At 27.3% G+C, this 14,898-nt stretch overlaps 1 protein-coding gene across 1 annotated transcript; it reads left to right on the top strand.

The window, feature by feature from the left end:
* Positions 1-4,903: 4,903 nt before the first annotated feature.
* Positions 4,904-10,893, top strand: LOC114938054 (facilitated trehalose transporter Tret1). Its single transcript, XM_029311798.2, has 5 exons — positions 4,904-5,205; positions 8,092-8,621; positions 9,174-9,479; positions 9,857-10,059; positions 10,272-10,893. The coding sequence occupies exons 1-5, from the start codon at positions 5,121-5,123 to the stop codon at positions 10,549-10,551; spliced, it is 1,404 nt and encodes a 467-aa protein (XP_029167631.1). The 5' UTR covers positions 4,904-5,120; the 3' UTR covers positions 10,552-10,893.
* Positions 10,894-14,898: the final 4,005 nt, after the last annotated feature.

Genomic DNA, 14,898 nt, shown 5'->3' with positions numbered 1-14,898 from the left:
GTATTTTTTTTAATAAGAAAATAATGTTTGTTAATTAAACATTAAATTTCAATCCCTAAAATTTTTCTGACCTCGGCTCGCGAAAAATTATTATTTCCCAGACGCCATGTAAATTACGAAGTTGCTTTAATTCTAATGGATTTGATACAAGCTCCGCAATATCATCATGTGAAATAGTATCAAACCACTTGGAAACAAAAATACTAAATGAAGGTATTCCTTTTGTATTTGAATTTCATTATGCGATAATTTTAGGCAATGCGAGAACTATTTGCATTCGTAATGCATATTTAATGCTAAATGTGGTAGCCTTCATTTATATTGTAATTTAAATCGTATTATCAAGATTGAAAACCAGATATCATTAGCGTTAAATGTACATTATGAAAGCGGATTTTTTAATTCAACAGCCTACTAACGCATTATTGCGATTGTATGATCCATTAAAGTGTTCAGTACAACAGATACTTAAGAATAATGCGATTTTCACTTTGTTTCGACGATCATTGTATTACTTCCATCGCGTGTTTGTAGCGTTTAAATTTTCGCGAAGAGCACTATTCATAAAACGAAAGTTTTCTTCTGGACATTGAAGAATTGGATTTCAAAGTTTTTCGATTGAGAGTCTAAAAAGTTTGAAATTCACGGATATATGTATAGATCTATAAGATGAAAGATGTCCAAGGTTTCAATCAAAAACTCGTAAATTTTGTTAAAAATAACAATGAAACTTCTTATATTTAGGATCAAAATAGTGGTTTGGATATTTTTTTTTGCTCTTTCTTTCTCTCCTTATTTCTATATTATGTATATACATGTATAAATGGAACTTTATTCTTTAGAAAACACCATAGATTTATTGAGATTTAATATTATGATTTTAATTAAATTAAACTAAAATATATATATATATATATATATATATATATATATAATATTGTATATAAAATAAAATAAAGTTAAAGTAAATTGAAATGATAAAAGTATTTCACCTATACACAGTTATGATAAACAAAAATTCAATATTTCAAGATACAATATGATTCTAAAACTGAGGGTTTCATGTATTATGCTCAAGTAAATACGAGAATATTTTAATTGGAACCACAATTTAATTATCCACATTTTGAATATAGATAAATATAATCTTATTCTCATTTTACATTTTCAAATAAATTATTTGAATTATTACTCTCATTCGCGAGAATATGCACTTACAGGAATTTAATTACGCACAATTATGCGATTTCATTGTACATTTATGTATTTAGAAAAATAATTCATTTTTTGTTACTTTATCTCTAAAATTATTTTCAATTATTAATTTGCATATATTTCTCTTTTTCTCGCTAATATTTATACGATTTAGTTATATTTATACGTTTTTCGAGATATTTTTCATTTTTGTTTGCTCCTTTTTTTAGATTGTATTGTATTTCGTATTTGACGTGTCAAATAAGGCTTCTTACATTTCTGTTCTGCGAAAAACAGTCGATTCCTTTCAAAAGCAATAAATTTGAATATTATATTTTGAAATTAGAAATTATTTATTGACCTTATTATTTGAGACCTTTATCGTTTTAATTTCTTATTTTTGAAAATTTAATTGAATAAAGAATGTCTTATAAAAATCTACATATTTATTATTATATTTATATTATTTTGTAGATTATTAAATTAAAGTAGCAATTATATAACGTTATAATTTATGTGTTTTGAAAAAATGACACTTTCGAAAATGATAAATATATTGATTAAAAAAGCCAACTTTAATAACTTTAATTTGTTGTCAAAATCATGGCTTTAAATAACATTAGCTGAAAGCCATCCTTTGTAATTTTCCATTTCAGAGAAATTTTATTTTCTCTTCTTTATGTTTTAAAATAAATTTAATACAAGTCTATAACTTAATTATTTTTAGCATCTTTTTTAAATTATCAATCCTATAATGAATCATGACAAAGATATGTGAAAAAAGTTTTCTTATAACTTTCCTAATACCTTTCCTTATAACTTCCTTATAATGTTATTTTTTTTAATTTTACAGAAAGCTTACGGCGATTTAATTCATAAATTATAAATTACGGTCTTGGGATTATTTAAAATTATTTTTTTTTATTAACAAGTGTATAACGTTTCTTTATAAACTTCTATAAAATTTTATAAATAAAATCACTTTTTTTATCTCTTTGTTTAAATTAAAGAAATAAATAAAAATAAACGATCGTTTTTACAAATAACAGAAAAAATAATAAGTTGCAGATTGCATTTCAAATAAAAATTCTTTAATATACGAAGTATCTCGCATCACTATTTTTCTGCTTGTGTTGCCGCGCCGTACGAATGATAATACAATGAGCGTCTGTGATAATAATAACATATACCAAATTTATCTTAAAGGCCAAATATCAAGCGTTACAGTTAATTTGCTATCGATATTTAACACTGTACATATTATTTTATGACATAGGTATATTAACATTAAATAGTCTGTACTTTGCATTTCAAATTAATATTGATAAACACAGAGTCCATTATTGCAAATAAAATTTGATATTTTGAAGAATATGATTTATTTTATTTTGATTAAGAGAGATACACTATTTGTGTAAATTAATTTAGTATTATTATTTTATGCTTTACTTTAAATTTTCAATTTTCGAAAGGAATAATTTTAATTTCATAATGCAGGTACCATATACATTTTTTAGCGGTTAACTAATATTATCTTAAATTATAAAAACGTAGATATTTGAGAAGGTCGAGAGAAGAATTTTACCTTTTTTATTATCTTAAATTGTTTGATAGCAAAATTTTAACGGTATAATATATCATTTTGGTGAGCCAAGCGTAATCATTTTACTCTTTCGATTTATAAAGTAATGCGATAATAACAAAAAAAATTATATATTAGCTTTAGAGCCATGATTATGTGACATCGAAGAAAAAAGATTTAATCACTGAACAAATCTTAAAGTATATTTACCGTTCACTTAGAAAATTGCGATAACAGCTTCTTAGTTATATATTGTATAGTATGGCGTCATGGATTTTTCGTGAAAATAGCAGATAACATACAATCGCAATCCGGATATCCAGAATCAAATATAGAAGTGATTTATCGACGTGATTTTATTGCAAATCCTATCGAGTATGTTATATGCGAGAAAATTTATTATCCAAGTTTTTATTTAGGATAGAAAATCTTTAGTAATAAATTGTTTTCTAAAACAAACATTTGTTTTATAAAGAAATTGTAAGAATTATAATAATTAATTATAAAAATTAATTCTAAAAATATAATTGTAATTGTAATTTTTTAAACTTGTATATGAAAGATTTATTTATACATTGAATTTAAAATTTATCACAATTTTGTGATCGCGTGCAATTCGATGTGGAGGAAATTTAACGGTGCCGGAGGAAATCGAAAATTACCTTCTGCCAACGATCGAAATTGAATTGAAGTGTCCTTCACACGAAACTCAAAAAGAGTGTGTGAGGAAATAAGCAGTTATATTTGTCAGAGTCAGCTTTTATTTTCTTTGTCGAAAATTATCGAATATTTTCGTGTCAAAACGCTTTTCATTTTACGATAGATGCTCTCATTGTACGTTTTATGTAATCATGCTAGATTCATTTTACTAAAATATTCTGTAAATGTTTTATAAGCCGAAATATCGTATTTATGCAGTAAATTTCATATCGTATAAATTAATTATTGCGCAATTTAAATGTCTATTATTTTTTTCATTTTTAATACAAAACATATATACTTTATCGCATAATTTGAGTATTGATTTGCGTTATACAAATTTTTTCATTTTTTTTAACGAATGTTATTTTGCATACAATATATGAAATATTATAATAATGCACAAAACGTTTTTGAAATGTGCAAATATTAAAGTGAAATTGAGAGTAAACGTTATTTCTTTTTTTAGGCACATTTTTGTATAGAAAAAAAATCTGTCACAAAGATGAGAAATTGTAAATTTCTTAAGAAAGGTGGTTATTCTTAATATGATTTTAATTTTTTTCGAAAATTAATGGAAAGTTCATGATAACCGGAAAAAGATTTTTTGGAAAAAATATTTTGAAAAACATTACATTACTATATTATGCAATTATATATCTCACTATATTAATTAAAAAGTAGTAGACAAGTAGGATGTTTTATTTATATTAAGTTGAAAAAAAAAGATACTACTATATATTTTTGTATAAAAAAATGTTACATATTTTGCATGAAAAGAAAAGGCATTGAATTGAATGACTTAGTTTCTTTTACTTTAACTTATCAAAATATTATGAAATGCTCGAAGATGGAGAGATTTAAGATGATTCTAATACTTTTCATACAAAATTTTCTATACAAAATTTCTATACGCTTTCTTAATACAAACATTACGAAGTATGACAAGAATGAAGAATCAAAAAAATATGCCGATTCCAGAGGAGATATTCTATATCACTGTTAATTTTATTCGTACCGGCTGAGAATCGAGATCTTTCTAGCATTATCATTTAACCTTTTTTATTATTCTTCCTATCTTCGAGCCTTATTATTTATTATTATTTCTCTTTAGTTATGTCGATCACACGCTTTTTATATTTTTATTTTGTATCACCGGTCGCGCGAAGTCTGTTTATCTATATATAATATTATATTAACGTCTCTTTTTATTTTTTTTTTGATTTAATTTAATTTTAATAAAATTTTTCGGTTTTTCTTTTTTGCGTGTGGCATTTATCGCCACCATTCAGTATCGCGCGTTCATTCAGATTTGGATTTCCTTTATTTTGCCGATCCCTATTTATCGTGATTTGAAAATTTTTCTTGCCTTGATCGTGCTAGATAAGCGGTAAAGATTAGTGATAATGGATGACTAGATAGTGACGATCATGATATACGATAGCCCCGGTAACGGATCGTTCATTTCGCCTCGCGTTGTCCGAAATGTGGCTTGCGACTTTTTCCCGTCGTTAATGTATTTCGTGTTGCTTGGAGAGTCGAGAGAAGAAGGCGAGCGAAAACGTGTCAAGAGTGCTGGAACGAGATTCCCAAGCGTTGATCTTCGTGCTTCAGAATCTTCAAAGGAGTAACCTGATTCACGAAGATGGAGGCTACCGGGATGATTAGTGGTACTCCTGCGCATCATCGGGAGGGCAAAAAGTTGTGGCAGTACCTCGCATCCATGTCCGGTATTTCAACAATTGTATATATTTGGAAATATTTTATACACAAGATAGATGATTGGTCGGAACGAGCATGTATATCTATTTCAAGCAATCAAACGGAAGTTTGAACGGGAGTTCAAAATTTATGTATTATTCGACTGATTCATGTGTTTATAATTAGTATATTATGTAATCGCATCCTTTTGTTTAAAATGATATCCATATGTGTTTAATTGGTCGCACATATTATATATTTAATCAATAATCCATCGAACTTGTGGCAAATATATATATGTATTTGTAAATTCTATTTTCATTTATGTTTACTTGCGAACTACATGTTTCAAGAGAATGTATATTAATGAAATTGTATATAATAGCACATATAAATGTGCATCTGTGAACCAGATGATCAATTATTAATAATGTTTCCCTTCTGCAATTGCGCACTTTATTTTTTAATCTGTATCTCGCGTTTCAGATATTTAATATTAAAATATCTGACATTTTAATAATATTATTTTTAGTGTTTTTAATTTTCTCTCAATATATTTTTATAAAAAAGATTTGTTCTTACATAAAAATAAAAAAATGAATTGCTTTAATTGCTTTAAAACGGATTAAAATTATAGATTGTTTATGCCTTTTCTGAATATCCAAAGTTTAAAGTTCAAAAATACATAAATAATATTCAACTTTATTAAAAGGCATTAAAATTCTTTTTCTCTCTTTTTAAAAAAATGTAATTAAAAATAATTATAATAAAATAGAATTTATTATAAAAATTCTTATAATTCCTTTTTAATTCATCTATCTTTCACAGAATGTGTTTCTTTTTATTTCAAGCATTCTCATTCGTTGTTATAAATAATAAAGATTGCAAACGATCAAGTTATTACTTCGTGATATAATAATTCGTGATTGCTTATTTAGATAGTATCAATTTACTGCAATGCGCGTGTCCGCCGATAATCATTAATCGTGATAATCGTTATGCTATTATCGCGATTAACGATGTGCTATCATTTGAGTAATCAGTTGATTTGACTGCAAGAAACATATACGTGTTTCAAACTGTAATAATTACACGAAAATTATTTATTACATTATCAGATTAATGTAACAGTATATATAAAGACATAAGAATGATTAAGTAATAAAAGTAAATCGAATATGTATCTTGATATCGATTCCCTAAAATCTTTTTAATTGACAAAATTTACTTATTAAAAAGTTTGATTCTCTTATCTATATCTAAATAAAAACTAATTCCTTATCAAAAGAGAATAATAATGTTATTAAGATAAAATCTTGCATATTTTTAATTATTTCTAAAAATTACGTCCTTTTCATGCTTGTCTGTTTAATTAATAACTTATTTTAAGTTTTGTCTGGCACCAACAATGAAATTTTCATTTTATAAACAGCTAAAATTTTATGTGAGAATATGTTACAATATTACTAAAAGATTATATTACGTATTATCTGACCTCTTTTTACAAAAAGTTTCATAAAAATAACGTTAATATAATTAAAACATTAACATAGTAATTACTACAAACAATTAGCTTGTTGATTTTATTATATTTAAATCTTGCTACAGTTAATTTTAATACAATATTCACATTTTAACTATCCGCTTGTATTTAATTATATTAATTAAAGTTTGCCTTCAAAGTATAATAAGTGATAAATTTACGAAAAAAAAAAAAGAAAAAAGAATATTAAACGTGCGCGCGTCGACAGACTATCTTTTAACAAGTTTCACGACTTTCCTGCAAAATTACACAATAAAACCGTCCTTTTATCAAAGACCCTCCATTATTATAAAATTCCGCGCGTCGAATAAGATCATATTACTGAAACCCAGCGACGGGACGGTCGTTATATTTTATTGAAATGAGTGTCGCATTTTGCTCCGAGATGAGAGATGTAGATGTTCATCTCAAAGCCATCCGAATTCAATGTAATGCAATTTATACACGTATATTTCTGATATACGAATTTGAAGTATGAAAGGACAGTGGATTTGCTGTCTCCTGTGACCATATTCCATGAATCGATTTACTTCATCCCCTAATCATAATACATGACTGTCTGTTCGCGACGGCGGCTTTTTAAATTAAAGCTTTTAATCGAGTTGAAGTTTCACTCTTAAGTACGATAAAATAATTTAGCCTGGCTGACCGTCTTATCACGTATGTCAGATAATTCGTTTATAAATAGTATTTCTACGTCGCGATTATCCATCACACCATAGACAAAATTTATAATACAATTATCTGCGTTATCAATAATGTTCGCTTGATATTTGATTTGAGAGTAACACAATATATACTTTGCTTAAAAAAAAAAAAAAAGAAACTTTTCATTATATGAAAAAATGGTACGAGAAATAAAGGAAAATTTTTTACAAAATTCTGCCTTTATATCTTATCAAAGTAGATATGATTTCTCAGATAGACGATATTTGTATTTCAACAAATGAGTGTAATGGTTTGAATGAATAGATTGATAAGATTGACCTAAATGTGTAGATGCCGGAAAACACGAATTTCATAAAAAAATGAGACAAATATGACATCACATTTCTAAAACTTCTCAATTTCCAATATTAAAAAATATTTGTACATAAAATGTCTTCATTTAAAAAGTAATTTTACAAACATTTTCTAAATTAATTTTCGTAATTTCGCTAAATTCATAGAAAGTAACGAATCATTATATGCGTGATCTCTATTTACCCTTTAAAACGTGAATTATTAATTTAAAATAAAATATTTAATTTTAAAGATTAAATAAAGTTAAATACGTTAAATATTAAATAAAGTTAAATACGTAATAAAGTTTTTTAAATACAATTTTTTCTCCTCTTCTTCTTTTATTAACTTTACATTTAAATCTCTTAAGCTTCCTTAATGGCTGTCGGCGTCGGCACCGCTCTGGCCTGGACGTCTCCCGTTCTACCTCAGCTATACGAACCGGATTCATGGCTGGTCATTACCAAAGAACAAGGATCCTGGGTTAGCTCATTGCTGGCTCTGGGCGCGATGCTGGGTGCCATCCTGTCCGGACCAATGGCCGACAAAGTTGGACGGAAAAAGTCGCTTCTTCTGCTGACCGCTCCATTTCTTCTATCCTGGCTGATTATTATACTTGCCTTCAAGCTGTGGCTGATCAACGTAGCCAGGTTTATAGTGGGCGTCGGCGTCGGTGCGGCTTGCGTCCTCGTACCGACTTATATCTCGGAAATTGCGGAGACTTCCACCCGAGGCACTCTCGGTGCTATGTTCCAGCTGTTCCTCACGGTTGGAATTTTGTTGGCCTTCATACTTGGAGCGGTCTTAAGTTACACAGCGTTCGCTGTAATCTGTGCTCTCATAGAGATCGCCTTTTTTGCTTCCTTTGTGTGGATGCCAGAATCACCTGTTTGGCTAGTGGTAGGTCGAATCGATAAATTCTCCTCCGATTGTGTCGTTCATTTTTTATAGGGTGTTTCAGAACTGGCGGACAAGCTTTTAATGGTAGATTCCTGGTATCATTCGGAGACGATTTTTCCTCAGCGAAGATGTCGAGACACCAATAGTTTTCGAATTATAAGCAGCTGAACATGAAGGCTTTTTTGGAAACTTAACAATGAGCCTCGTGGAAATAAAATATTAACAGAACTACATTCTTCAGTTAATTTTAGATAGAGTTTGCTTTATTGGAATTTTAAAAGACTTATTGTTAGTTATATAGATACATAATAGCAAAAATTGGGAACGTGCTAAAAATGATGGTCTCCCACGAAATTTTCACTAAGGAAAAATTGTCTCCAAATGATACCAGGAATCTGATACTAAAAACTTTTCCGCCAGTTCTGAAACACCCAATATTAACTCTCTCGCTCCAATATTAAGCAAAAAATTATATTTGAATAACAATCGAAATAAAATGATGAAATTTCTCGTAAACGAATAAAAATTCGAATGTGTTTCGAATTTTTGTAGAACAAAAAACTGAAACCGGAAGCTACGCATGCAATGGTAATCTTCCGAGGAGAGTCTTACGATCCATCCGAGGAACTCGCGGAGATGCAACGGGAGGCTGAGCAGGCAGCGTCGAAGAAATCGAGCATATTTGATCTTGTGCGAACGCGGGCAGCCAAAAAAGCTTTGCTCGCTTCGTTGGGCGGCATGCTCTTTCAGCAATTGTCCGGAATAAACGCAGTAATCTTTTATACCGTTACCATTTTTCAGGCATCCGGCAGCTCGATGTCGCCGGAACTCGCCTCTATTGTCGTAGCAGTTGTTCAGGTACGCTTGCGAATATTTAGATTACGTCAAAATTTACATGTTTTGAATTCGAAAAATATGAAATAAAGAATATATCAAACAATTTTTCTCTTCAAATCTTTAGAATTTGATTAAAGCTACTTTTCTGAAGAATTAATTCAGCTTTTGTTGTTTTTTTAATGTTATTTATCGAACATGAATTTATATAAATGATACATATATGATCTCCCGCAATTTTGTTTATCTTCAAAATTTGTTTTTTTTGCGATAGCTGTGTGAGATAGTCGTAATTAGCGTGTTATATATCTGTGATGTATATCTATATTCATCTTCTGCAATTATTGTTAATTGCCTAATTACTCGTAGATGACGATGTTTACCTCCAATGTTTTTGGTAGGTTGTGATGTCAGGTGTAGCAGCTGTAATTGTAGATCGTGCTGGAAGGAAGCCACTGCTTATATTTTCCTCAAGTGTTATGGCAGTCAGTCTTGTAGCTCTTGGTCTTTACTTCAATATTAAGGCAAACGAAAATGACGTCAGCAATTTAGGCTGGTTACCGCTCACATCTCTGACATTATTTATGATCTCCTTCTCTATTGGGTAAATTTTGCAATGAATTACATTTGCATTCTAAATGATCTGGTTATAAGATTTATTTGATTTATTGTCAAAAGTTGCTTGAAAATTAATAATTAAATAAATTGACTACTTAGATATTTACGAAATTGTAAAAATTACAACTAAAATTTACATTACAATAAACAAAAAAAATAAATAAATTATAACATTATAACGTCACGTTTTATATACAGGATGGGTCCGATACCATGGATGCTGATGGGCGAACTATTTCCTGCAGAGACCAAAGCGGTCGCTTCCGGTATCGCTGTGATGCTGAATTGGTTCCTCGTGTTCTTGGTGACGAAAACTTTTCCGATGATGAACGATGAATTAGGTGCGGATGCGACTTTTTGGATTTTTGCTGGAATTATGGTGGTCGGAACTGTGTTCATATACTTCTTTATACCGGAAACTAAGGGAAAATCCTCTCAAGAGATTCAGGAGGAGCTACAAGGCAACGCTCGATTCTAGATGACAAATACCTGAATTGCATTGATAAACGCGAAAATTCGCACTGACGTATTTTACTACGACTGTCGATTCAACAATAGTATCCATCAAAACGTAAATAATTTAAAATGTTGTTTATTATCTAGTTAAATTGCAGATATAAGAAGATCTTGATATAACGTGATGAAATATGCATAAACGAACAAAAAAGAGAAACAAATTGAAAAATAAATATCAAGTTGTAAGAAGAAAATGGATAAACACACCTCACAATTTACAACTTCATAATTTATCACCCTTTTTGTTACGTAGTTCATAAGTTTAACTCATTTACAATATTTAAATATATTGCCATAAATCTTTGATCTTATAATTCTTGCTCACGCAACTTCATTGACATACATATACAAACTTTATCGTGCATTTATATAAATATATATATATTCGATAATTGTTATTTAAATGTACATTATGTTAGAACAAAAATAATATATCTCATAGATTGAGGTTTTATTTACATTTGTGGTCATCGATCACATTTTTTAGATTAGACTAAAATCTTTTTTCCGATAACCGTAAATTATAAATATCTATATTGTGATGTTGCAGTTAATGTTAACAGAAATAGAATATCATTTCACGTTTTTTTTTATTTTAATTAGCTGCGACATATCTGCATTTATTTCAACGATTTTTAATATTTTAAATATAAATAAAATTAATTATGTAATAATGAGAATATATACTTATATAATAAATAACTTGACAGCTTGTCATAAATATTAGATTGTTATAAATATATACTATATATTTGTAAGTATAATTATTAATTTTTTATCAATTTTCGACATATATGTATATGATATGTTAGTAGAAATTTATGACAAGTTAATGTAAATATAAGTAACATTTTATATGTTTTATTATAAAATGTTAATTAAATAATAAAAATTTGTTTTCAATATTAATCTCATTTTATTTTTCTTAGTCGTTTAAAATTATTTCTTTTTGTAACTATAAAAATAATTAAAAATCTAGAATAAATATTTCTTAAAACGATTAGCAATTCCCATTAATCGCGTTCTTTCTAACAATTATGCGCAATAATGCACACGTTATTATCTGTCTATTCTACATTATGGCAAATATCTCGAGTGTTATTCTGTTCTCGAGAATGAAAACATTTTTAATACTGCTGGCTACTAGGTATGTCTTATATTCGTTATTTTTTTTCTCGCTGATTATTTTCAAGACGAGTAGTATCTTTATAGCGATAACACAGATTGTGATTGAAGCTATCAACGAGCGATTAAAGCGTAAACAATTTAATGCAAATGGAAATTTAAATTTATTTTTATAACTTATATCTTTGCTCGTAACACTTAACATTTGAATTTTAGAGCAGCGGTGATAATAGAGTTGACATACAACAGCTACGTAATTTTAATTAATTCGTCGTTCAAAAATTTCTATGACAGTAACAAAGAGCTATAAGTGTTATATATTTATAAAAAAAATAAAAAATATATAATATACACAAATCAAATGTGCAACAATTATATTTTCTATTCTTTCTCAAATTTATCAAAATTTAAAGTAACAATTTTTTTAAGATTTTTATTTTTATAATCTTCTTTATATTATATTTACATAATATTTCTTTATATTACATTGTAAATTTAATTATTTTTTGAAGTAAACTTCTTACTCACTTCAATAAAATATGCTGATAAAACAATAATTATTGAATCAGCTGTCAATTCAATCTTATTTTTATTTCTCCAAGGTTATCGCAGAAAGTGTAAAGTTAGATCTAGAAATATCCCGATCTTTTGTCGATGAGATTAGAAGAAAATGAGATATCACTAATTTTTGTGTGAAAAAAATATTTCAAAGTTTCTAATATTTATAATTATTGACAATTTTTTATTGAATTATTTTGGGAAAAATTTAATATGCTAAAAAACATATTTCAATCTTTTAATTATCTTTTATAAATAATTATAATAATGTAGTTTTAAAATTCAGAAGATACTTTTCTTCATATTTAATAAAAGAAAATCGCATCGTACAAAGTTACTTATTGTTAAATATATATATATATATATATATATATATATATATGTAAGATAAACATATGTAAATTAAATTTCCACAATAAAAAAAGCGGTGAAATCCTCTTTCAAAGCAAACTTTACTTTTTAACACGATTTTAATGGCCGGCTTAATTCTTAGAGTACTTAGCATCGAAAGGCTGGCGGTAGAAATAATAGTTCTTATGAAATTGTTGTCAAAGGGTAAAGTTACATTTGCAGAATTTCGAGGAATTATTAATAGATAACGATGAATATATCTTTTGTAATGCAGAATATGAATATACTTTTATGAATACAGGCGAACTGAAGTATATTAAAACTTTATTCTCGTGAGAATAAATGTATATAGAACATGTTATATAAAAAAAGTTAATAGAAACAATTAAAATAAATTTTTTCTTTTTAGAACTTAATATTCAATAAAAAATTGTTTGAATATATTAAAACGGAATTTAGTAGCAAAAGTAGAAAATGTTAACATACAATTGACTAAGATTCAATTGATCTATTGTATATCTGTATAATTGCTAGAATTTAATTAAAATTATATATTGCAATTGAAGAAGCTGTTATATCTCTAATTATAATTAAATTTTAATGCAAAGTATTTTAAAAATAGAATTTTGGATTAATTTAAAAATATATTAGAAAAATATAAAATATGTATTGTAACTTCTTTTACTCATTGAAACAATAAAAAAGATAGCCAAAGTGATAAGATGATTTTTGTATAAATATATATCAAAAATTTTTTCTTAAGACTGAAAGATTATCAAAGTACTTAAGCAAGATATGAAATAAGACTGCAAAAAATTATAATTTCTTTACTTAAAGGTAAGAACATTGTTCACAGGAATTATCGATGGAATTTTATTGACGTAATATTACTCCGTCAGAAAATCAAGCAAAACTTTCCAGTAGAAACAAACTGTGAAAATGGAAAATTTTAAAATTTACAGCAAGACGACATTCGTTTTTTTATTGGTATGCAAATTTGTCATGTTTATTTCAAGTCTTTATGCATAAAAATTGGCAAATATAATTTATTGCTGCGTAATTAATAAATAGAGATATCTCATGTCAATTAATATCATAAAACAAGTTTCATAAGAATTATGCGAGAAGATTAATATTCAATACTGAAAACTTTTCCACGCAAAATGATGCGGATTACTCATTCTTAACATTAACAAAAAAATTATTTTTTATTATTAAAATAATTTTTAAATGAATAGTTCTTATCCTTACAAGTTATTATTATTTTTATTAAAATATATATTTTAAGCTTTCTGGCTCTAAATCAAATAAACAACCATTGTTCATATTTATATATAATTGAAATATAGTGTTTTTGCAGACGTTTTGTAATTATTCTGGTAACATAAAAAAATATAGCATACAACAATCAAGTTCATTTCGTAATAGAGTATATTGTAAGTCAAAATATTATTTAATTAAATATTTTATCATGGTTTTAGAATTATATAAGCGCTTATGTAAAATATTGATGTAAAAAAATTAAAGCCAAGAAAATGTTACAGTTAAGAAAATTTTATAGAAAATATTATGAAATTGTAATAAAATGAGAAAGAAAAAAAAAGAATTATTAAATATCAAAAATATAGATTTTCTGTCTAATAAATGCTATGGAATTGTTATAAAAAGCAACTCTTATTCAGTTTATCCTTGCATAGAATAACAAAAGTATTAATTTAATCTTTCAAATATATGAACTCAATTTTTACGAATAATTTGCCGTGTAATTTATTATTTAAAAATTTTTATGAGCTATCTTCGATGACTTAATGCATTTTCATATATTGTAGGTGCATCGGACGTAAGTGCACTCGAGATAAATAAATTTGTTCACGTTTTGCCTGGCACTACTATCTGCGTATATCACTCATCCTCACGTTTCCCTTTAATTCCTTCAGCAATAATTAATCTTTTTCTTACGCACGTCACACATTTTTTCGCGTATTAGATCATTCGTCGTTCCGTGAAAATTGCACGTGAAAAGGTATGTACATACATCGTTTAAAGATTAACTGATTTCTCGTCACATTATTCATCGCATACTTATGTTAACGGTATATTGACGGTCAATTTCATAATCAACCGAGTCTTGGAATAACATTGTGATAAAACTAATTTCCCACAATTGTTTTTTTTGCAATGGGATTTTTATTGCCATTACTTACTTACGTAACGTAATATAGACCCACACAATAGCAGCATAATGATACTTTATTGCGTCAATTTTTGGTTCCGA

This window comes from Nylanderia fulva, unplaced genomic scaffold (assembly GCF_048542155.1).
Source record: "Nylanderia fulva isolate GAGA-0341 unplaced genomic scaffold, ASM4854215v1 Scaffold4, whole genome shotgun sequence".
Lineage (NCBI taxonomy): Eukaryota > Metazoa > Arthropoda > Insecta > Hymenoptera > Formicidae > Nylanderia > Nylanderia fulva.
This window is presented reverse-complemented; position numbering and strand designations above follow the sequence as displayed.

Excerpts from the sequence above, each read along its gene's own strand:
- LOC114938054 (XM_029311798.2), top strand. The coding sequence starts at position 5,121 with ATGGAGGCTACCGGGATGATTAGTGGTACTCCTGCGCATCATCGGGAG. Across the intron at positions 5,206-8,091 it reads GTACCTCGCATCCATGTCCG|CTTCCTTAATGGCTGTCGGC; the intron begins GTATTTCAACAA and ends AAATCTCTTAAG. Across the intron at positions 9,480-9,856 it reads TTGTCGTAGCAGTTGTTCAG|GTTGTGATGTCAGGTGTAGC; the intron begins GTACGCTTGCGA and ends TGTTTTTGGTAG.